Source organism: Haematobia irritans, chromosome 2 (genome assembly GCF_050003625.1).
Source record: "Haematobia irritans isolate KBUSLIRL chromosome 2, ASM5000362v1, whole genome shotgun sequence".
NCBI classification, from domain to species: domain Eukaryota; kingdom Metazoa; phylum Arthropoda; class Insecta; order Diptera; family Muscidae; genus Haematobia; species Haematobia irritans.
In genome coordinates, this window is record NC_134398.1 from 9,859,984 (window position 1) to 9,885,073 (window position 25,090).

At 32.2% G+C, this 25,090-nt stretch overlaps 4 protein-coding genes and 1 long non-coding RNA gene across 5 annotated transcripts; 2 read left to right on the forward strand and 3 right to left on the reverse strand.

Annotated features, from left to right (window-relative positions):
- On the reverse strand, positions 1–3,082 carry LOC142223408 (protein-associating with the carboxyl-terminal domain of ezrin). The gene is made up of 3 exons (XM_075293302.1): positions 2,801–3,082; positions 2,218–2,403; positions 1–2,156 (listed from the first exon to the last, which is right to left on the reverse strand). The coding sequence occupies exons 1-3, from the start codon at positions 3,002–3,004 to the stop codon at positions 339–341; spliced, it is 2,208 nt and encodes a 735-aa protein (XP_075149417.1). The 5' UTR covers positions 3,005–3,082; the 3' UTR covers positions 1–338.
- Positions 3,083–6,081: 2,999 nt separating this feature from the next.
- On the reverse strand, positions 6,082–6,587 carry LOC142226806 (uncharacterized). Its single transcript, XR_012719754.1, has 2 exons — positions 6,353–6,587; positions 6,082–6,295 (listed from the first exon to the last, which is right to left on the reverse strand). It is a non-coding gene; the product is annotated as an uncharacterized LOC142226806 (long non-coding RNA).
- A 983-nt stretch (positions 6,588–7,570) lies between these two features.
- On the forward strand, positions 7,571–10,118 carry RpL5 (ribosomal protein L5). Its single transcript, XM_075293303.1, has 4 exons — positions 7,571–7,729; positions 7,918–8,181; positions 8,244–8,681; positions 9,773–10,118. Exons 1-4 carry the CDS (start codon positions 7,727–7,729, stop codon positions 9,959–9,961), a joined length of 894 nt encoding a protein of 297 aa, XP_075149418.1. The 5' UTR covers positions 7,571–7,726; the 3' UTR covers positions 9,962–10,118.
- A 1,107-nt stretch (positions 10,119–11,225) lies between these two features.
- On the forward strand, positions 11,226–21,679 carry lt (vacuolar protein sorting-associated protein light). Its single transcript, XM_075293304.1, has 14 exons — positions 11,226–11,389; positions 11,818–11,937; positions 12,001–12,295; positions 12,493–12,691; positions 12,765–12,919; positions 12,986–13,172; positions 13,239–13,379; positions 17,054–17,116; positions 17,194–17,595; positions 18,549–18,735; positions 18,806–19,039; positions 19,112–19,238; positions 19,305–19,408; positions 21,127–21,679. Exons 1-14 carry the CDS (start codon positions 11,363–11,365, stop codon positions 21,397–21,399), a joined length of 2,514 nt encoding a protein of 837 aa, XP_075149419.1. The 5' UTR covers positions 11,226–11,362; the 3' UTR covers positions 21,400–21,679.
- beta3GalTII (beta-1,3-galactosyltransferase 6) lies at positions 14,072–15,590 on the reverse strand. The gene has a single exon (XM_075293305.1). The coding sequence runs from the start codon at positions 15,362–15,364 to the stop codon at positions 14,204–14,206; it is 1,161 nt and encodes a 386-aa protein (XP_075149420.1). The 5' UTR covers positions 15,365–15,590; the 3' UTR covers positions 14,072–14,203.
- Positions 21,680–25,090: the final 3,411 nt, after the last annotated feature.

A 25,090-nucleotide genomic window follows, 5' to 3' on the forward strand; every position in this document is an offset into this window, starting at 1 on the left:
TATGATTTTCACAAATTTTATTTCGTGGTAATTTGTATATGGAAATATTAAACAATTTGCTAAAACAATATAAATATGTTAATTTGTATACCCTTAATCGCATCACGAAATATAAGAATTACAATAGTTGACAATAATAAAACAAATTTGCACAAAGACATCCCCCCCCACAACTTCCATATTTTCAAACATTCATCATCTATACATCAGTTGCTTTTGAAAAAAGAAACTAAAAATATTAATTTAACAATAAAAATAATACTAATTAAAAGAAATATACATATAAGACTTATTTATATTCCCACAAAAATTAGGTTGTATAGAATGTTCAATAAATACTAAACATTGGTTTTTTCAGAAGTTGACACAAAATCCTCAAGACCTTCAACATCATCATCCTCTACTTGCCATCCACCAAAATCATTGCCAACATCTGCCTCCGCAGCGAATCTGGACGAGTCTACTGTTATCGGCTCGGTTTCCAGCCATTTATAGCTAGTTGGTGGAGCTAGTTGTGATGTTTTCTTTGTGGTTTCGATGACTGGTTCCATATCCTTGAAGAAGTCAAACTCTGAACTTTCGGGACAATTTGAAGATATTTTCTGCACTTGAATATCAAGGCACGCTAGGTCGTCGGTGACGGGTAAAATTGCAGATGGTTTCAAAGAGGAATGTGAAGAGGAATTTGTTGATTGTGCAGTTCGATAGGAATCGCTCAATGAATTTTGAGATGGCAATGTGTTATATAATAAGGATGCTGCTGCTTTGCTATTATTTTCTGATGATATTAACTTCTGTTCAATTTCTTCATTTATGGCTTGATCATCATTTTCCATGACGTCAGGTTCTTCAGTATGATTATGATCGTCGTTCTCCCAATCGGACCATTGATCGTCATCATCGTCAATATCGTTGTGTATGGACTTACCTTCAGATTCATCTTTTTGATTGGCCACATCACTTAAACTTGCTTTCTCTTCCTTATTGGAGACGTCTTGCAAAATGGGACTTTTAACATCTTCCCCACCGTCAGGACTTAAACGTGGTGGCATAGTGTGTTCATATGTCTCCAAGTTACCAGTTTGTGATAAGGACGAAAAACTGTTACTTTTACTCAAAAGGTTGTCGAGAATTGGACTTCCTGAAACCATAATGGGACTATCATCATTTTCCCCTAGTACGGGAGTGATAGACCTTGGTTCTACCCAATGCGCAGTGCAGTCGGATACGGCGGCTTGGGGTCTTCCGTCGGAAAACAGTCGTTTTCTTTCACCTCCCAACACAGTGGATGCACCTAATATGGGCGTTAAATCAGCCATGCAGCGTAATGTTTTCGCAACCAGAACATCATTCGTATCTTGCATACCAATTGCCAAATGGGGCAAGATATGCTCTTGCAAATCCTCTTTACTGAGTAATCTTACAAATTCCATAAAATACTCAAGGAGAATTAAACGTATTTGGGCGTCCCTAAGGCGAAACATTTTCAATATATGGGGCATTATATATTTAGAGTATGTTGGCCCAGAAAATAGGGCTGAAGAGTGGTCCGTTTTCGTGCGCAAAACATATGGTGTCACACACAATTGTGCAGTGGTATCCAATAAGACCATGCGAGATAACAAATCGCCAGCAAATTGAGCTCCCACAATCTCTTCATCAAAGTAACGTAAACGATCTATAAGGCCTGTGAAGAATTCCTGTTTTTCATTGTTATTTTTCAGAGGCAACTCGAAGAGAAAGGCATGGATAAGCACAAATTCATGATTAAAATATGGATGGAGTAGAACTGCTGAAAGTTTTGGTCTCATTTGTGTATTTTTATGTTTCAGGTGAGTGGCACAGTAATCAATGAATTCCTCAACATGAGGTATTGGAGCTGATGCCGGAGACTTTTTCCGATTCTCAGATTGTTTTGCAAGAATTTCTTCGCACAAAGTGGCAAATGCATATTGTTCAATGGCTTCGAAGTTTTGTTCCTTGGCCTCATCAGGATCAATGGCATGTTTATAACGGTAACTACTGGCAAAATCAAGTAGTGTTTTTGTAACATCTTTCTGCTTCCACACATATTCGAACCCGGCCAAACGCCAACTACCTGTTTCGGCAGTTACATAAATGGAATCAATGCATATATTCAAATGTCGAGCCATAGCCTAAAGAAGGAATATAGTACATATAAATATCACTGAGAAATACGTTCAATGGCATTCTTACCTTTTCAATTAAAAATATTAGACTGCAAAGTATTGTTCGTAGACCTAGACATATCTGAATATCTGATTGTTGCTTCAATTGTTGGCTTAGAGGTAATACACGTTCTGTGGCTAAATGTTTTTGGCCACCTTGTTCCCATGTACATATGTATTTCAATATATAAGGATGTCTATATATCATCAGATTCTACAAAAAGAACAAAAGAAATGGTGAGACTCCAAATTTGGCACATTCTATTTTATGTTTGGTTGGGTATAATGGCAGCACGATGTTTCAGTCTCTCTTAAGCTATTCAGTCCATTGTAATACCACATAAGTGAACTTCTCTCTTATAACTGAGTGTAACCCGATTCCGTGTTTAGCTCAATGGCAATGGTCCACCTTTTTATAACCAAGTTCAAATGGCGTTTCACATTGCGGCGAAACCACTTAGAGACTATTTGAAATACTAAGAAATGTTGCCAGCATTACTGAGAGAAGATAACCACCGCTGAAAAACTTTTTGGTGTTTGGTCGAAACTGCCATTGAATCCATACTATTTGTACGTCATGCGGGCATGCACGTTGTATAAACTTTACTTACCCGGATAGCCCTTTCCATTGGCCCCTGTGCTAACCATAATTGGCCAGTAACAACAGATTCGCCTTGAAAAATTGATAAATATTGTTTTCCTTCTTCATTGCTCGTCGTGGAGGCAATAGCATTATAAAGAGTCCAGAAATCATTTGCTTCTATGGCATTTGTGTCTGTCACCAAACCTTTTAATTTACTTCCTTCGTTCCCCATTATAAGATTGTATTGTTAATTTGTTAGTATTCCCATCGAACCTTCCCACGAAAACAACGAACGAATCGATTCCATAGATCTAAGTCACGTCGTGCAAATGCTACGTTACGTCGTTTAATCCACCAACAACATATCTAGGCAAACACAACAATAACGGTGATCGGTGGGCGATATCATTTCAAAGGTACTACTGCAAAATAATAGCTTAAGGTGGGTATTAAGTTCGAGTTTAGCCGCTATAAACGTCATTTTTTTCACGATTACTTTTCTTGAATAATCCATTTTAAGGAATACAAACTTTGTGAAAATTTGCATTGGGCTTTTCCCCATCAAGTTATAATAAATTGAAATTTTCGCGGTTACTTTATTAAAACAGTTCAATATGAAGCAGATAAATTAATTCAATTGATGCGCAGTTTCTTGTTCCCCTAGATTTCGGCAAGACTTTACAGGAATATTTTGGTTTTACTGCCTGTTCATGAAACACAAAATCGACTCGAGACGAATCGTTCGTCTAGATTCAAACTAAAATATCTTTAGATATATTTGCTAGAAAATGCTGATATTTGTCATGAACTCTTTATTTATAATTTACTATCAAACACCGAAACAATTGGTCTTCCACATACTCTGGTTTTCGAGATATCATCATGGGATTTTTGACGAATCGTTCGTCTCGAGGCGAACGAAAATTCCACGAACAGGCAGTTAATTTATAATTTTGATTATTTCAGGAAAAGTAATCGCGAAAATAAAGTGATTTTCAACTCGAAAACCGAACATAGTACCCACCTTAAACTCGAACTTAATACTCACCTTTAGACCTACAAATTAGGGCTGTCATTCGGGTAAAATTTTTATAAATCCCGGAAATAGGGATTTCAAAATATAGAATCCCGGAATTTTTATCGACATCCCGAAATGTTTCGAGATTCTTTAAATATTTTATGCAATAACAATCTACAGCGCCAAAAAATTGTTGTACATAAACCAATTTAGTTTAATTCAATTTTATTAACAAAAAAAAAATAAAAGAACATAAGATTTAATTAAAAACCAATTAGAAATTGCTGAATTGAAAAATATCAAGAAAAAAAAACAAAATTAAAATATTTAATGAACATTGTTTATTAACCCAATTTGTTGGGTATGAAATCTAAGGGCCGTTTGCTCTGAATAAATACTCCAATTTATTAATAAATAATACCAAAGAGCCACCAACTAAACAAATTGGAATTAGTTTTTCGGGATCCCGAACAATCCCGGTATAAAAATAAAATATCCCGGGATTCGGGATTAATCCCGTCCCAAAAATCCCGGGATTTCGGGACGAGATTTATCCCGGATGACAGCCCTACCAGAAATGTATAGACGTCTAAAGTCAGTTTCGTTCGCATATTCAAAACTTTGTAATTGTTTTCAGTATTTTTGTTTGTTCATTAGATATACCGGTATCGAAATTATTCCGTAAAATATCCTATTTTATTTACTTATTTTCACATATTTAATCAATTCAAGGACTCTAAGATGTCGATCCAGCGAATAAGAGTGTTGCGCAATTTTGTAAAAGTTATTATTAAGAGAAAACAACGAGGTAAATGGTACTACCCTGCCAGCATTTCAAAGTTCCATTTCAACCTCATCGTTACCACAGACTCGTAAATGTCACTTCAACCATCATGAAAAGGTACATCAAAAAGTACATGCAAGTAATTTGCCATCCCTACTGTTAAAAAAGCCATTTTTTCTGTGAAACGCCAAGCGCAACCAGCTTGTTATATTTTAATTAAATAAAAACGAAAATAAAGTTCTGAAAACATAGATTATACGCTTAAAATTGTGAAAGGTATATTGGTGAACAATTTGGTAATTTTCCAAATGGAATAAAGTGATTGTTTTTCAGATATTTTACAGACACGCTGCCTCCATGGAATAAAAACACTGGTTGATAGACGCAGCAACATGTAACTCGCTACTTGTAATGCGCTTTACAGACTATCAGTTATTCCGGACGACAGTGCTCGTGTCGAACATATCCCATACATTGTGCACATTATAAGTTAAGTCCGAAGGCATAATCGATACTGCTGCATGTTTATGGGATCGATAACACATTTACCGATTATTTAGTCATCGCCGACAAGTCGTATCGATCCGACACACTGTAAGATTCTTTACAAACACCGACATTCCGTCCGGAATAACTGATAGTCTGTAAAGCGCATAACTCAAAATCATCATTAATGCCAAAAATTATGTTAAATGTAATGTGATAGTGGTATAAATGTTATATTTTTAGGAATTTGTAAATGTTTAATCAAATTAATAAATATCTAAACAAACGTGTTTTAATCGACCACAATGATTCTTTTACAACTATCTTAAAATGCACTTTTTCTGATTGTTTGGAGGGTCCCTTATTGGCGTCGTTCTAAATTGATCTATAAAGGCACCTAATAATTGCACTCATGCGAAACATTTTTGTAGTAACTTGGCGTGGTACAACTTCTCAATAGTGACGGCGCTTTTCCGACGAGTTTTTGATGTCGTATATGATTGTTTTCGACGTAGTGGGGATTCTCAAAAGAGTCCCCAAATTCCAAAAATGTTGGCAGGGTAGTGGCTTCTGATTGGGTGGCATGAATATTTCATTATCGCAAGTTGAAAACTCTCGTAGGCTAACAACTTTTTTAATTTAATTTAATAAAACTTTATTTTGTAATTTGAAGTCGCAAATGGCCAATATAAAATAAATTACAATAAAACTACAAACCTATTTTAAAACATAAAAAAGTAGAAAAACTTAATAACTAGGTATAATACCCTGCCAACATTTTTTGAATTTGGGGACTCTTTTGAGAATCCCCACTACGTCGAAAACAATCATATACGACATCAAAAACTCGTCGGAAAAGCGCCGTCACTATTGAGAAGTTGTACCACGCCAAGTTACTACAAAAATGTTTCGCATGAGTGCAATTATTAGGTGCCTTTATAGATCAATTTAGAACGACGCCAATAAGGGACCCTCCAAACAATCAGAAAAAGTGCATTTTAAGATAGTTGTAAAAGAATCATTGTGGTCGAGTAAAACACGTTTGTTTAGATATTTATTAATTTGATTAAACATTTACAAATTCTTAAAAATATAAAATTTATACCACTATCACATTACATTTAACATAATTTTTGGCATTAATGATGATGTTGAGTTACAAGTAGCGAGTTAGATGTTGCTGCGTCTATCAACCAGTGTTTTTATTCCATGGAGGCAGCGTGTCTGTAAAATATCTGAAAAACAATCACTTTATTCCATTTGGAAAATCACCAAATTGTTCACCAATATACCTTTCACAATTTTAAGCGTATAATCTGTTTTCAGAACTTTATTTTCGTTTTAATTTAATTAAAATATAACAAGCTGGTTGCGCTTGGCGTTTCACAAAAAATAAAATGGCTTTTGTAAAAGTAGTGATGGCAAAATACATGTATGTACTTTTTGATGTACCTTTTCATGATGGTTGAAGTGACATTTACGAGTCTGTGGTAACGATGAGGTTGAAATGGAACTTTGAAATGCTGGCAGGGTATTAATTGAAATCGAACCTACTCCTTTTTGTACTAAATTAAAAGGTTGTTAGAGTAGGTTTTGTTATGTGCCTATTTTGAAACAATCAAACTAATCAAGTAAGGATCTTTCCCCTTATGTTTTCGTAATTTTTTTTTTGTTGAAGGCCGGTATGCACCTCTAGCGAAATTTTCGGTAGCAAAAATTTATTTAAGTCTACAACAACAAAAAAACAGGGCTGTGTACACAAATTTTAAACCAGCTAATCGCTTTTAAAAATTGTTAATATATGTTCCAAATATTCCTCAAATAAATTTTTTATTATTTACAGACCCTTTAAAACTTTTACGCACACAATGATTGTAATAAATTAAATGTTTGCTGCCAAAATATGCTTTTGACAACCCTGTTATTTTCATTAGAGGTGCGTACCAGCTTACGAAATTGAACGCTACCGAAAATTTCGTTAGCATAAATAGCAATGCATTTCTTATGGGAATGAAATTTTTCGCTGGAGGTGCATACCGGCCTTGACCCAAAAATTACCATAAAACAAAACAAAATTTGTGTATGGTTGTAGAACCAACCGAAATGTTTGTCGGTATTAAGGCCGGTATGCACCTCTAGCGAAATTTTCGGTAGCAAAAATTTATTTAAGTCTACAACAAAAAAAAAAAAAACAGGGCTGTGAACACAAATTTTAAACCAGCTAATCGCTTTTAAAAATTGTTAATATATGTTCCAAATATTCCTCAAATAAATTGTTTATTATTTACAGACCTTTTAAAACTTTTACGCACACAATGATTGTAATAAATTAAATGTTTGCTGCCAAAATATGCTTTTGACAACCCTGTTATTTTCATTAGAGGTGCGTACCAGCTTACGAAATTAAACGCTACCGAAAATTTCGTTAGCATAAATAGCAATGCATTTCTTATGGGAATGAAATTTTTCGCTAGAGGTGCATACCGGCCTTTACGGTTTTAAAGAAGGTTGAACACTCTGAAGTTGGCTGTAGTTTATTATTGACGTTTGGTCGATTTCCTTTGTAGTGTCAAAACAACAACACCATCTTTCTTTTCTTTTTTCACCTACGTGTGAAGAACATCGCGTATTTTCAACGTCGGTGTTGTTAACCTAAAAAAAGTGAAATGGTAATAAATAGTAAAGAAAATTTCTGTGAACTATAACTAAGAAGAACTCGCCAAAATAGTTAATCAGTGTGTGTGAAGCAAATATTCAAAGATGCGAAAGAAAAAGTGTGATCTGTTGTGATGTTGAATACCGGATAAATTTGATTTGTGTTATTGTTAACTAAAACTGTGTTTCCAAATCATTTTAGGGTTTCGTCAAAGTAGTCAAGAACAAGCAGTACTTCAAGCGCTACCAAGTCAAATTCCGCAGGCGTCGTGAGGGTAAAACCGATTACTATGCCCGTAAACGTTTGATCTTCCAAGACAAGAACAAATACAACACACCCAAATACCGCTTGATTGTACGTTTGTCCAACAAAGACATTACCGTACAAATCGCATTCTCCCGCATTGAAGGAGATCGTATTGTATGCGCTGCTTATTCCCATGAATTGCCCAAATACGGTATTAAGGTATGTATACAAAAGCATAAGGTTATGATCTCAAATAATCTCAAATATTGTTACATTTCTAGGTTGGTTTGACCAACTATGCTGCCGCTTACTGCACAGGTTTGTTGGTTGCTCGTCGTATCTTGAACAAATTGGGTTTGGACTCCTTGTATGGTGGTTGCACCGAAGTCACTGGTGAAGAATACAATGTTGAACCAGTCAACGATGGTCCTGGTGCCTTCCGTTGTTATTTGGATGTTGGTTTGGCACGTACCACCACAGGTGCTCGTGTGTTCGGTGCCATGAAGGGTGCTGTTGATGGTGGTTTGAATATCCCCCATTCCGTTAAGCGTTTCCCCGGTTATTCCGCTGAAAACAAGAGCTTCAACGCTGATGTCCATCGTGCTCACATCTTTGGTCAACATGTTGCCGATTACATGCGTACCTTGGAAGAAGAAGACGAGGAAAGCTTCAAACGCCAATTCAGCCGTTACATCAAATTGGGAATCCGTGCTGATGATGTAAGTATTTTTTAATTTATGATTGAAGCTCCCGAAATGACGTCCATTTCTAAAATTACCGCTATGTCTTGTAATCCACGACACTGCTGTGCCAAAAGTGGACCACATTAAAATAAGAACCTCTGTTCGAAATGTAACCCCTTAATGGGCTACATTTCCTGTTATGGTTGTACAAATCAATCAAGAGACCTTTGTAAAAAAGAATTTTGGCAATTCAGAACTTTTTTACTATGGTGGGAGTAGAAGGCATTTTGCGAGATCTATATTCATCGTCTCGTAACATAACGTTACAGAATATCCAGATAATTCAATTGGAAACATAATTTCCGAAGTGTAGTAAACCAGGACTCAAAACAATTTCCTTAAACGCCAGAAGTAATGTTTTGATATTGGCGCAAAGTTTAAAATGCTTCAAAATTTACTTTCCTTAAAATTTTCATTGAATACTACACAATACAGGGACAGTGTTTGAAAGTTCGTCATAATTTGGAGGATATTTGTAATTAACCTGTTTTAGTTTTGATTTTCATAAGAATTTATGTGCTGTGCTGCCCTTTTTATTATTCGATGCTCTTCAAATCAGCAGAATGGGATTCTTTCATTATATGGGCCAAGTACCCACAATATCGGTTCCATTTTGGGATGTGGTTTCGCGATGTCCGCAAATATTCTCATTTGTTAATAGAGCTGCTTCGAATTTGTCAGAAGGCATTTATGCCCATCGGTTATAAGTAATACTCTCGCAAGAAAACGAAAACACGTCCATTTCTAAAATTACTGCTGTGTCTTGTAACCCACGACGCTGGCTGTGCCAAAAATGGACCACATAGAAGTTAGAACCTCTGTTCGAAATATGACCACTTTTCAATGGGTTAAATTTCCTTGTATGGTTGTACAAATATATTCCTAAAGAATACGAATCTGAATGTACCCACCTACGCCATCAAATCAACAATTGTTATGACATCGATCAATTTCCTGATCATCTATAATTTTGTATATTTTGATTTATAATTTTGTTGCTATACCTTAAGAATTATTATACAATAGTTTTTTTATAATTCATATATTTTTCTTTCTTATGTTTTTAGCTTGAAGAAATCTACAAAAAAGCCCACCAAGCTATTCGTGCCGATCCTACCCATAAGAAGGTACAAAAGAGCGGCATCAAGAAGAAGAGGTGGAATGCTAAGAAACTCACTAACGAGCAACGTAAAACTAAGGTTGCTGCACACAAGGCCGCTTATGTGGCTAAGCTCCAAGCCGAAGCCGATGCCTAATTTATCAACCTATGATAATGAATTTGTCGTCAGTAATAGCAATCATTTGCTTAACATCAAAATGATTGAAAATGAAACCTTATTATTTTACTATAAAATAATAATCTTATAAAAAGTAATATAAAATAAGATGTTTTTATTTTCTTAAAACATAAAACGTGTTTGTATAGTATAGTTTGCAAAATAGTTTGCTTTAGGAAGCTTTTGTACTAAATAACAAATACCGAAAATGATCATTAACAGTTAATTAGCGGGGATTAATGTTCTTTGGTTCGTGAATTCAGATGGGATTCAAAGAGTATTGTCGGATTCTGTCTGTTTATAGATATTTTTCATCTCGGTAAGACTATTTTTGCATCGTTACTCCTATGCATCGCCTTATATAACTTTGTTTTTACATTCTGGTGTTACACTACTGTTTTCCTCATTTTCCTTTAGCCAATTTAAAGATATTGCTAGTTCTTATTGTTAAGGATCCTAAATCCAAAGGCTTTGAGGGAGTCGTTTGAATTTTGCAATTTTGAAAATGTTGCACTTTTTTAGAAACGAAATCGCTATTAGACCACCAACTCGGATTTGATTCTATTAACGGAGAGGTCTTCTTAGGTTTAATTGCAGCAGCCTGTTATTTGGGGCTCACTTATTGGCCCGATTCCATGACAAGGGTCCTCCTTTCTATAGCCAAGTTTGAACGACATTTTACGTTACCGTGAAACCAATAGGAGAAGCTTTGAAACGCTGAGAAACCACCCCTGAAAAATGTTATTGTTCGGTCGAAACTAGGATTGAACCCATGGCCCTTTGTATGCAAGGTGGACGTGCTAAGCAATTAACCACGGGGCCTACATTAGCAGTAAAACGAATTCATAATCGTGGCGTTGTCTTTATGAAGGTGGCTATTCATTTCGGTTACTAATCTTCATTAAAGAAGGAAGACTTGACCAGTTGATCATAAATATTGTTTTTTGTTTCTATAAGTAATAAAACAAATATACTATAGTACAATAGCATTTCCATAGTATTTTTCTACTGCTACTGTTATTACTATAATATTATTTGAAAGCAAATATTTTTCATACACTTGAAAAAAACTTCTAGCTACTCAATTAATAGCACTATATATTTTTTCACTTTGTGAAAAAAGCGCTCCAAATGGGGAATAGCCCCCTTCCATACTTCGCGGATCTTCCCAAGAGAATATTTTTAAACATCAAAAAACTTGACGCCGTTCAATATGTAATGGACGGACGTATTCGGTGTGGAGTGACGATGGAACGTTTTTCAATTTGGTTGTATAGACCTACATAAACAAAACCAGCTGATCTAAAATACAAAGAAAGGAGTGACCAAGACCACCAAGTGACACTAGTGGAGCATCTAAAAGGATTTTTATATAAAATTATGGCCGAGAATGAGACGCATATTAGCGTATGTATTTCAAAAATTTAGTTTAGAAATATTCATTGTTATTTACAAAACCTCGTAAAAATAAAGGTTGGATGGAAATTTTCTTTTCGCGTCAGTAGGATAAGTTTACAAAGTTAATTTTTTATTTTTTTGGGTGTACCAGTTTACAAAGTGGAATGGATTGAATTAAGAGCACTTTACATGTTAAGCTGCACAGTCTTGTTCAGAACTTACAAAAAAATTATTTCGTACAAAACATCTTTTCATACCAATAAATAGATAATTAATAATGTTCCTTTGAATGATAAGGAAAATACTCCAATATAGTACTAACCACTCAGAATTGCCAGCATCACAACATTTAACTACTTCTAACAAATGTTTTGCTCGTCCTTCTCAATTTGTATACTATGCACATTTAAACTTCTCATTAATTTTCTATGTTCCAGGATACCGACGATAGTACAGAAGAGGAAATTGAACCAAAATTCAAATACCAACGGATAGCCCATGATTTGAAAGATATCCTAAACAAAGACGTGGTCACGGCTTGCGCAATTCATTCCAAGGTATTTACAATAGATTGTATTATATTTTGACCAAAATAACTGACATCACTACACATCTATCAGTTTTTAATATTTGGCACTTTTTTGGGTCGAGTATATTTATTGGACCATCAAGGCAACACCGTAAATTCCCATTTAAGATACATTGAACAAGAATTTACACATCAAGTAGCTGTTAATCAGGTTGATATAGATGCCAAGGGTGAATATGTTGCAACATGTTCCGATGATGGTAAAGTAAATGTAATTGGGCTATTTAGTAAGGAAAACAATCAGTCAATATCTTGCGGCCATGCGATAAGGGCTGCTGTATTGGATCCAGATCCAAAGGTTAGCGAAGGGAAGAGATTTATTGTGGGTGAGTATGAAAGTTTGGTTTATGCTAATTTTGAAAGATTAAAACACTTATACAAAAGTTTTTGTTTCTAATATGTGCACTTGTCAAGTTTAACTTTTCTGCCTTCTACTGAACCCACGCAATTTTATAATTTAGTTGTATGCATTTTGTCTGAACTTCACGAATATACATTTTAACGATTTCTATTTTTTTTACAGGCGATGAAAAATTAACTTTATTTGAAAAAAATTTCTTAAAGAAACTTAAACCCAGTGTACTTTCATTTGCTGAAGGCCATGTAATTTCAATATGTTGGAATGGCCCATTTGTTGCATGGGCAAGTTGTCTGGGTGTTCGTGTTTATGATTTCAATGAAAAATGCTCTTTGGGATTAATGAAATGGGAAGAACCGCCAAAGTAAGTTTGGTTTTTATTAAAATATAACGACATCATATCATTTTTTTTTTTTTTTTGAACACATCTTTTACAGTGCCCGTTTAGAAAATTTTCGATGCAATTTTCGTTGGGCTAACTCAAATACTCTCTTAATTGGTTGGGTTGATACAATACGTATATGTGTCATACGTAAACGTAATATAGTAGAGGCGGCGTTAAAAGCTCTGCCTGGATTTATAGTTGATCCAAGTAAGCACTTAAAGAATTATGTAAAAAGAAAATCATGAATTGTTATATATATAACCATTTTTTCAGTTTCAACATTTCAAACAGCGTTTTATATAAGTGGTATAGCGCCTTTAACCTCGAATCAATTAGTTGTACTAGGCTATCCCAAAGAAAAAGACTCAAATCGTAAAGCTTTAAGACCAGTATTATCTGTTTTGGAATATAAACTGAATAGCAGCGAAGAACTTTGTACTGATAGTTTATCATTAAGAGGGTATGTTTTCTTAAACAATATTAATGGAAGTTAAGTTTTGAAAGTTATTATCTTTTATTTTTACAGATATCAAGAATACTCTGTGAATGACTATATACTAGGATGTCTAAATGAAGAGAATCGTTATTATATTATAGCTCCAAAAGACATTGTAGTAGCAACATTATTTGATACTGATGATCGGGTTCAATGGTTGATAGACCACAGGTAAGTACATTTTTCGATTCGAAAATTTCTATAGAAATATATTTCAACCAATTATCAGAATAAATTCGGGTAATTCACTCAACCCAAAGTGAAATACACTTGAACCTACCGAAAAAGGGTTTAATAGTCGGCTACTTCGTGCACGCTCAAAAACAAACCCAGCCAACTAAATACAAATCGATGATTTGAGTTTGGCAAAGGAAAAGAGATATGCTTGCAAATTTGTTTAGGCAGTAGCCGACTATTAAACCCTTTTTCGGAAGGTTCAAGTGTATTTCACTTTGGGTTGAGTGAATTACTCGAATTTATTCTGATAATTGGTTGATAGCTTTGCTGCAAGTAGAGGATGCTGATGAGGAATGTGGTAATTCCGAAACAGCTGTACATCCAACCATCTTGCAGTCTATAGGGCTTTGTCCAAATAAATTTGACAAGCACACTTTTCCTCTGTTGGTTAAGCTACACTTGTAGTTTAGTCAATGCATGGCTTTAAGCCGAGATCAAAAACAAAAATAACGATTGAAGAGAAGCGAACAATAAAAATTTTAAATAATTGTCTATAGAAATAAAAATTTGACAACAGTTTCTTTAAAAATGAAAAAGTTTCTACATAAATAAAATGTTGACATTTTTTTAATGTAGTATATGTATAGTATATAATGGTGAAACTAAAACAATTATTCTTATTAAGATTTAATTTATTAATTTATTTATTTGCTATAATTTGCGCTTTGGTTTCATTAATACATTCTAAATTAAGGCTTTTTTTAGTAAATGGACATTTATTATGTATTGCTGGAATAACTTTAAATGTGGCACTTTTATTAAATTACCAAACTATCACAGCATTTATCTGCCGTCTTATGCCAATCGTAGAAATATTCCATGGGTCTTTGTAGCTGTTTCTCATTGGCCACCTCAAATGTGCATAGTTTTCCTTTGTATAGATCTCTCATGAGTGTTTCATTGCGTTTATGTAGGACTATATGATATTTTTTACATTTCCTAGCCATATATGCTGTATCAAAGCGAGGATCATGATGACGATAAACATGTCTAAATGGGGCTAACCAAGTTCCCACTGATACATCCTCGCTCACATATGTCGATAGATGATGACTGTTGTTAGCTATGTATTCACATAATTTACGGTCGAGAACATAACCTCCTCCCAAGGCGTACGTATTGTACCGCATGGACAGATAATAGTTTGGTTCACTCCATTGACCTTTGGTCTTAATATTACTTCTGCCATTGAAGTATCCCCAGTAAAGTGCTGGTAAGGGATTACTACGAAATTCCTTAGCGCGTCGCAGAAGTTTTCGATCATATGATACTAATTCATTTAGTAAATAATCAAGTTTCACATAGGAGTCATCATCGACTTTAAGCAAATAACTGAATTCATAGTGATGGGTCAACGCATCCAGGCTATGTATAAGCTTTTCAGTCAAATTGGCATACGTATCTGTAATTCTTGGTAAAAGTAATAGATCTAAATGTTGCTTCTGTTCTTTCTCCAATTGATAGCGCACTGAGGGATCTAAACCCTCTGTACCAATAGCAAAAAAGTGTTTCACTTTAATATTCCTTTTTGGACCATCGTTCTTTGAGTGCTTGATACTTTCCAACCAATCGGTAAAAATGCGCAATCGATTAGCTTGTTCGGCTGGACCTTCCATAATTAGATGACCCGTGGGATTATAAAATGGCAAATAGATAAATTCTTCAGGATAATAGGGCAAGGACAGAGGCTTGCCTAATTTTACCCATGTCTCACGTATTGCATTACGTTTATCTTCATATCGTGGAGCGCTAAGTACTAAAACCATAAGAAAAAGTTCGGGATGTGGTTCCAATTTATGGACACCACTTTTTTGTGTAGGGCATTTATCCACTGAAGTCAGCAATGATGTTATGAAGCAACCGAAGAAAAAGGCCGACATCGAAGTGAAAAGGGTCAGTAAATTGTTCATGCGCCTCATGATGTTGGGGGTTTCCTTATTTTTCTGAAAATTATTTCGGGAAACTTCTACCAAACTCCAAATGCTCGTTATTCCGTTAGATGAATAAAAAACTCATATTTATCACTCTCATAATATCCCAGATAGGCTCATAAACTTTTTTCAAACATTTTCATACTAATACTAAACAATATTTTCGCCACACAAACATCAACACGACTGGCGATTGCCTTGACAATAGTCGCTTGACTCAGCTGTTTCGCACAGTTGATAAAATAAACAGTGTTCACGCTTATTCAAGGTGTCTTCACACTACGTAACGTAACGTTTATAAAAGGAAAACATTTTCACAACTCGTAAGAAATACATCTTGGTCACGTTTAACTGTTAAGGACTTGCATTTAAAGGGTGATTTGTTAAGAGCTTGATAACTTTAAAAAAAAAAAAACGCATAAAATTTGCAAAATCTCATCGGTTCTTTATTTGAAACGTTAGATTGGTCCATGACATTTACTTTTTGAAGATAATTTCATTTAAATGTTGACCGCGGCTGCGTCTTAGGTGGTCCATTCGGAAAGTCCAATTTTGGGCAACTTTTTCGAGCATTTCGGCCGGAATAGCCCGAATTTCTTCGGAAATGTTGTCTTCCAAAGCTGGAATAGTTGCTGGCTTATTTCTGTAGACTTTAGACTTGACGTAGCCCCACAAAAAATAGTCTAAAGGCGTCAAATCGCATGATCTTGGTGGCCAACTTACCGGTCCATTTCTTGAGATGAATTGTTCTCCGAAGTTTTCCCTCCAAATGGCCATAGAATCGCGAGCTGTGTGGCATGTAGCGCCATCTTGTTGAAACCTCATGTCAACCAAGTTCAGTTCTTCCATTTTTGGCAACAAAAAGTTTGTTAGCATCGAACGATAGCGATCGCCATTCACCGTAACGTTGCGTCCAACACCATCTTTGAAAAAATACGGTCCAATGATTCCACCAGCGTACAAACCACACCAAACAGTGCATTTTTCGGGATGCATGGGCAGTTCTTGAACGGCTTCTGGTTGCTCTTCACTCCAAATGCGGCAATTTTGCTTATTTACGTAGCCATTCAACCAGAAATGAGCCTCATCGCTGAACAAAATTTGTCGATAAACACATTTCGAACCGAACACTGATTTTGGTAATAAAATTCAATGATTTGCAAGCGTTGCTCGTTAGTAAGTCTATTCATGATGAAATGTCAAAGCATACTGAGCATCTTTCTCTTTGACACCATGTCTGAAATCCCACGTGATCTGTCAAATACTAATGCATGAAAATCCTAACCTCAAAAGAATCACCCTTTAGTAACTTAGTGGTACGAAATCTCCCTAGCAGATAGTGTTTAAGCAAAACAAAATCTAAAAGATAAAATGTGGTCATAACCGCATGATGCAAGAATATCGCAAAATGTACTGAAGTAAGTTTCAAACCAGTTCGGACTCTTACAGCAATTTATAGTATTGTTAAATAAAATGAAATTTCTCATATCCGAATACTGAAAGGCCCAAACAGTGATACAACGAAAAAAATGTAGTCACTCGTTTCAGAGATGCCAACTGCTTTTGTTTTTTTTTTTTTTAATTCACATATCTTTAAATTTTAGTTATATGAAAACTGTTTAAAAACACTGTAGTCATAACAAAATGAATAAATAATGCATTTCTTTTTTTTTGCAGAAAATTTGAGGAAGCAATGGAAATTTTATCCATCCATGGTGGTAATATTTTGCCTGTTGCACGGTAGGATTTTTAAAATACTTTTTTGTGTATTCATTTTTGTGTTTATCATAAACGATATACATTTTGTTTATTTTCAGCCTTTATATTAACCATTTATTATCACAAAAAGACTATGACACAGCGGGTAAACTATGTCTAAGAGTGTTAGGTAAGAATAAAGGTCTGTGGGAGGAGGAGGTCTTCAAATTTGTCAAACATAATCAACTTAGATCTGTGAGCGCTTATCTGCCCACTTCGGATGATTGTAAACTGGATCCCCATGTTTATGAGATGGTTCTATATGAATTTTTAAAATATGATGTGAAAGGATTTTTGACATTGATAAAAGAATGGCCTTCGAATTTATATGATTCGTCTGCTGTAATTAATGCAATTCACGATAATTTTCGCAAACAACATGCCAATGAACTTTTAGAAGCACTGGCTATACTATATTCATATAAAAAGGAATATGAAAGCGCCTTGAGAATGTATTTAAAGTAAGTATACAATTTGATTTAACATCATTTGCAGGAATTTAAATTAGGTTGCATTGAGGCCTTTAAACATACAAATCGCTTTTGAAAGAATTACCATCCTTCCGAAAATATTGCGTACTGTTGTGCTGGTATTATTTTGGGTATTGCTTTTCCATAGATTGAATATGACATTAAGGGCATATGCACTTGGTGTATTTAATGAATCTATGATTTTTTTCGATTTATGACATCCGTGTCCAAATATTCATTATTAAGGCTAACAGATCCTGAAAGAAAATTCGAAGAACCCTAGGTGGCTCATCAAGAACGTCGGCTTCTTTAGCCATAAGCAGGAAAAGTGATGCAAAAATGTGGAGAAGTCTGATTTCAGATTCAAACGCCTGTGGTCGACTTTTCTTAAACCTTAATATGAAAATTCTGAGTGCATTGGCTGGTGCTCCAAAAGAATTTTTGTTAGTATACACAGCAGAAAAATCAATTAAAACAGGAAAGTCTGCTGAAAAGGGAAAATCCATTGCTTTTGGCTAAAAAATTAGGTTGTTCATCTTTAGTAAATATTAGAAAGTCGATGTCAAATATGTTGGAACCAGAAATAAGATTCTGAGTGCATTGGCTTATACAACCAAAGAATTTTTGCTAGTAGACACAGCAGAAAAATCTGTTAAAACAGACAAATTTTATTTTAATTTTAAACAAATTTTAAGAATTTGTTGTTCATGGAGTACAAAAATATAGCAATAGACACCGATTGGTATTATAGGTATGCCGAAAAATAATTCAAATTCACGTTATAGAAGTTTTCTGCATTGACATATAGTGAATATTTAATATAGCCGAGCATTTGATGCATTGTAGGTAGGGTAGATGCAAGGTATCTATATGTTTTAAGAAATCCTATTTGAAATATAATATAATGAATTAATGGCGTGTACTTTCATTTTTTTTTTCAATAGACTAGAAAATAAGGATGTGTTCGATTTAATTCGTCGATATGATCTCTATGGGGTTATACATAAAATGATTATGCCATTGATACAAGTGGATCAGGAGCGTGCCTTCCAGATATTGTTGGATAAAAATAAAATACCACCAGAAATTGTTGTCAAGCAATTAGAATCAAATGAAGAGTATTTGTACTTGGTAAATTGTCCCCCGTATACTTTTTTTTGAGAATATTATTAAAAAGAAATTTCAAATTTTATTATTACAGTATTTAGATGCTTTGGATAAAGTTGATAGTCGAGGGACATTCCATTGGAAACTGGTTAATTTATATGCAAAATATAATCGAGCAAAACTATTACCATTTCTAAGAAGATCAAAACATTATCCCATTCAAGAAGCCTTAGACATATGTAAAAGTCAACTATTATATCCGGAAATGGTTTATTTATTGGGACAAATGGGTAATATTGTGGAAGCTCTAAATATAATTATACATAAGGTACTTACTGCTACTAAATACTTTGATAGTTTATAGTATGTATGCATTTGTCATAATATTATTTAATTTCAGATAGGCGATATAAAAATGGCAATTGAATTTTGTAAAGAACATGACGATTCAGATCTTTGGAATTTGTTAATTGATGAATCTGTAGATAATCCAGATATTGTAACAAAACTTTTGGATGGAATAATAGGTAAGTTCGTTACAAAAGGCTCTATGCATTTTTGGTAATTATCATGTTATCATTGTTTTCTCTTAGGTTATGTAAATCCTGAGTTTTTAATAAACAAAATAAAAATGGGTCAGATAATACCAAAACTAAGGGAATCCCTTTATAAATTATTGATGGACTATCGACTACAGGTAAGAAATAAATATAAGTTACGACACTTCAAAAAAAACAAAAAAAAAAAACATTCGAATGATCTTGAATGATTTGATGCTGTTGGGTGAAGGTGTTTTTTATAAATTTGTATTGCAAGCCCTCCACCAGTACGAAACTTTAAACATATTACACCAACGTTTCAGTCAGCGTTGTCCCAATGAATTTTTATTTTGGACCAACATTTTTCCAAAATTGGACTAAAATTCGTACCAGCGGACCATTTTTCCAAATTAAATTATAATAATTTAAATGTTAAAATTTTTGTCAAAATTTTATTTCTATAGAAAATTTTGTCAAAATTTTATTTCTATAGAAATTTTTGTCACGATTCTACTTCTACAGAAAATATCGTCAAAATTTTATTTTTATAGAAAATGTCGTAAAAATTTTATTTCTATAGAAAATTTTATTTATGTATAATATTTTGTCAAAATTTTATTTCTGTAGAAAACTTTATTATAATTTTAGTTCATTAGCAAATTTTAGGAAAATTTCATTTCTGTAGAAAATTTTGTCAAAATTTCAGTTCTATAGAAAATTTAAACAAAATTTTATTTCTATAGAAAATTTAGCCAAAATTTATTTTCTATAGAAAATTTTGTCAAAATTTTATTTCTGTAAAAAAACTTTATAAAAATTTTAGTTCATTAGCAACTTTTGTCAAAATTTCAATTCTTTAGAAAATTTTGCCAAAATTTCATTTCTTTAGAAAATTTAGTCAAAATTTCAGTTCTATAGAAAATTTAAACAAAATTTTATTTCTATAGAAAATTTAGCCAAAATGTATTTTCTATAGAAAATTTTGTCAAAATTTTATTTCTGTAAAAAACTTTATTAAAATTTTAGTTCATTTTATTTCTATAGAAAATTTAGCCAACATTTATTTTCTATAGAAAATTTTGTCAAAATTTTATTTCTGTAAAAAACTTTATTGAAATTTTAGTTCATTAGCAATTTTTGTCAAAATTTCATTTCTTTAGAAAATTTAGTCAAAATTTCAGTTCTATAGAAAATTTAGCCAAAATGTTATTTCTGTAGAAAATTTAGCCAACATTTATTTTCTATAGAAAATTTTGTCAAAATTTTATTTCTGTATAAAACTTTATTAAAATTTTAGTTCATTAGCAAATTTTGTCAAAATTTCATTTCTTAAGAAAATTTTGTCAAAATTTCATTTCTTTAGGAAATTTAGTCAAATTTTCAGTTCTATAGAAAATTTAGCCAACATTTTTTTCTATAGAAAATTTTGTTAATATTTTATTTCTATAGAAAATTTGTCAAACATTTATTTCTATAGATAGTTATCGAAAAATTTTATTTCTATGTAAATTTTTTAAAAATGTTTCTTCATATACAAAATTTTTGCATAATTTTTATCTATATAAAATATTTTTAAAGTTAATTTCTCTACAAAATTTTGTTTTCTATTTTATATTTTGTTAAAATTTTATTTCTACACAAAATTTTGTCAATTTTGTCTATAGAAAATTTTGAAAAATATACCGATTTGGCGAAAATGGACCAAAATCAACCAAATTCCATTTGGACCAAATTTAAAAATTAATAATTTTGCGGACGAATTTTGGTCCGATCGGACCAAAATGGCAACCTTGGTTTCAGTCAAACTAAAAGTTTGGCGACATTTTTTTGAAATTGCATATTTATTATATTACACACTTTCATATATCTTTTACAGGTCAACATCCAGCAGGATATTAATAAAATACAGCTTTTGGACTATTTCAATACACACTCGCAGATTGTACGTCAGCAAGGCCGTGGTATAGGTATTAGCTATGACAGTGTATGCCCAAAATGTCGGCGAAATATTTTGTGTAAAGGTACAATACCTAGAAGCGCAATTATCGCTTTTCAATGTGGCCATATATATCATCATGAATGTGTACCAGGGAGATTTATACAGGAACGTTGCGATGTCTGTACAGTAAATATAGATAATGGCGAATAAAAACAGTAAATTTTGAGATACTATTAATAAGAATATGAAAAATCAAAAATATGTAATGTATAATTTGTTCCATTCTTGCATTATTTTTAGGTTTTGTTTTTTTGTAATACTATAGGCCATAGCTTTTAATTTGTAACATTTAAAATGCGGATATTTATTACATTAAAGTAGCTTTACATTTTACATACGATAATATCTAATCTTTCCCTGTATGTGTATTTTTATACGACAATATGCTTAAATATAATAAATTAAAATATATAATAAAATTTTTAAAAAATTTAGTTTTATTCGTTTTTTTTTGTATCAAATAGAAAAGAATTTTCAAGCTTGAGATCGTTCTTTTTAATTATGTTCTAGAATTTTTTTTTCAATATTTTGAAATTGCGTTGAATGGTTTCATCGGGAACAGGTATACAATAATAAATTATAGATATTTTTAATTATAATAATTTTATAAAAAAAATGTTTATAAATGATTAACCCCAGTTTTGGTACCAATCTTTTCTACATTATTACTTTTGTTAATAGTACCAGAGCTAGGGTTAAGTATTTTCTATCAAATTTATATCAACAAGTATCAGGAGAAAAGGAAATATAATAGGGTACAATGTTATCAGTATTTTCCTGGCTCTTGTCCCCAAATTAGAACGCCTTCGTCCCCAAAAATCCCCAATTTATATTAAAATTCCTCACAAAATCGCCATAGATTTTTGACAAGTTTTTGTGAAAAAAATCTTTTGATAAAATGTTTTTTTTTTTTAATCATTAACCATTTTCTATGAAATAAATATCAACAAGTATCAGGAGAACAGGAATTACAATAGGTACAACAAACTTTCACAGAACACTTACATATAAATTACCTTTAAGAGAAAAAACAACAAACCACATAGTACACACCAGGGATGGAAATTGCAGTACTATAGTACTTTTTCAATACTTTTTCACCCCGGTCAGTACCGTAGTACCCCCGCGAATGATTTAGTACCTTTTGTGTAGACATTTTTGAGTCGATATCAGATTTATGGTACAATATCTTTGACAAAATATTTTAATATTTTGAGAAAGTCTTTATCAACCTTATTTGCTAATAGTCTTTTACAAATATGGCAAAACAGACATGTTCATGTGGAAAGAAAATCTCGATTTTGTAAAAGACATAGTCAAAAACAGGATTTTATTGATCTTCAAGAATGTTTTAGTCGAAAAAAGAATGCGATTCTATATTATCGATTTTTTATTTCGGTAGAAAATGTTGTAAAAATTTTATTTCAATTGAAAATTTTGTAAAAATTTTATTTCTATAGGAAATTTTTGCAAAATTTTATTTCTATACAAAAAATTTTGCAACATTTTTTTCTACAGAATTTGTTTGCAAAATTTTATTTCTATAGAAAATTTTTGCAAAATTTTATTTATATAGAAAATTTTGTCAAAATTTTATTTATATAGAAAATTTTGTCAAAATTTTATTTTCTTTAAAATTTAGTCTCTTGACAATAATTTTCCAGTGAAATTTTTGTAAAAAGTACCTTTCCGCTCAAAAAATACCTTTTTTGTACTTTCTTAAAAATTGTATTTTCCATCCCTGGTACACACAAATGAAGTAGTGTCACTACGATCATCTGCTACTAATATTGTACTGATTTCTCTCTCTTGTTTTCTCTGAAGGTGTATGTTTGTATATCTATATTTTGTCTTATTTATGATGTGAATGTATATGTGAGCAATAATATCTAAATGTGATTTGTAGTTCATTCTCTTCTCTGTTATGAGAACATTTGTCATGTTAGTTGCTTACTGTTGCTTCTCTCTCTCTCTCTGTCCCTTTCCAACACTCTCACATTGTCGGGTGATGTTTCATTGTCGCACAGTGTGTTGCCAGCGATAAAGCAATTCAATGCAATTCTGATACATAATACAAAAACGATCTCAGCTTGAAAATTTCCTTTCTATTTTATATTAAAAATATTTGTTTTCTTATAAAAAAATTAAGTCATATGCCATGTGTCTGGCTTAGAGGTTAGGTTGAAAAAGTAGTAGGTCTAATATTAATTTTAAATTTTTACACCTATTTTTCCAGTCTAGAAACTCCATGCCATCCAATCCTTGCTGCCTGCTGGTAGATCCAGGTTTGCTATCATGTCTTATGAAGAGTATCTGTGTTTTGGGAAAACAGGGCAGTGGCAGAGGAACTGCTTAAAAGTCGGGAATGTCACCAACATTACTGAGAAAAACTTTTTGGTGTTTGATCGAAACTGTGAAAAAAATCGTCATGGTATTGAATCCATGACTCATTGTACGCAATGCCGGCATTATCACCATGGTGGCTCCCGTACGTGACTGTAGACATCGTTTCCATTGCCCTTTCACTCTGAGACAACAATTTCGCTGGATTCTTTGCAATATTCTCATATTGCAATATTTCTGTATTGATGTACACCTAACCTAACCACGGTTGCTACTCCATCCACAAATAATCTACTAAAAATTTGCAGAAAACATTACCAAAAAAACTACCAAACACAAAGAATCTTATTTTGGAATATTTTATTTCTATAGAAATTTTTGTCAACTTTTTTTTCGATAGCAAATTTTCTCAAAATTTTATTTCGATAGAAAATTTTGTCAAAATTTTATTTCTATAGAAAATTTTCTCAAAATTTTATTTCGTTAGAAAATTTTCTCATAATTTTATTTCGTTAGAAAATTTTCTCATAATTTTATTTCTATATAAATTTTCTCAAAATTTTATTTCTATATAAATTTTCTCAAAATTTTATTTCAATAGAAAATTTTGTCAAAATTGTATTTCTACAGAAAATTTTGTCAAAATTTTATTTCTATAGAAAATTTTGTCAAAATTTTATTTCTGTATAAAATTTTGTCAAAATTTCATTTCTTTAGGAAGAAAAATTTTGTCAACATTTTATTTCTATAGAAAATTTTGTCAAAATTTTATTTCTATAGAAAAATTTTGTCAACATTTTATTTCTATAGAAAACTGTCAAAATTTTATTTCTATGGAAAATGTTGTCAAAATTGTACTTTTATAGAAAATTCTGCCAAATTTTTATTTCTTAGAAAATTTTGTCAAAATTTTATTTCTATAGAAATTTTGTAAAAATTTTATTTCTACAGAAAATTTTTATTTCGATAGAAAATTTTGTCAAAATTGTATTTCTACAGAAAATTTTATTTCTATAGAAAATTTTTGTCAACATTTTATTTTTATAGAAAATTTTGTCAACATTTTATTTCTATGGAAAATTCTGCCAAAATTTTATTTCTTAGAAAATATTGTCAAAATTTTAATTCTATAGAAAATTTTGTCAAAATTTTATTTCTATAGAGAATTTTCTCAAAATGTTATTTTTATAGAAAATTTTGTCAAAATTTTATTTCTATAGAAAAATTTTGTCAACATTTTATTTCTATAGAAAATTTTGTCAAAATTTTATTTCTATGGAAAATGTTGTCAAAATTGTACTTTTATAGAAAATTCTGCCAAAATTTTATTTTTTATTTCGATAGAAAATTTTGTCAAAATTGTATTTCTACAGAAAATTTTGTCAAAATTGTATTTCTACAGAAAATTTTGTCAAAATTGTATTTCTACAGAAAATTTTGTCAAAATTGTATTTCTACAGAAAATTTTGTCCAAATTTTATTTCTATAGAAACATTTT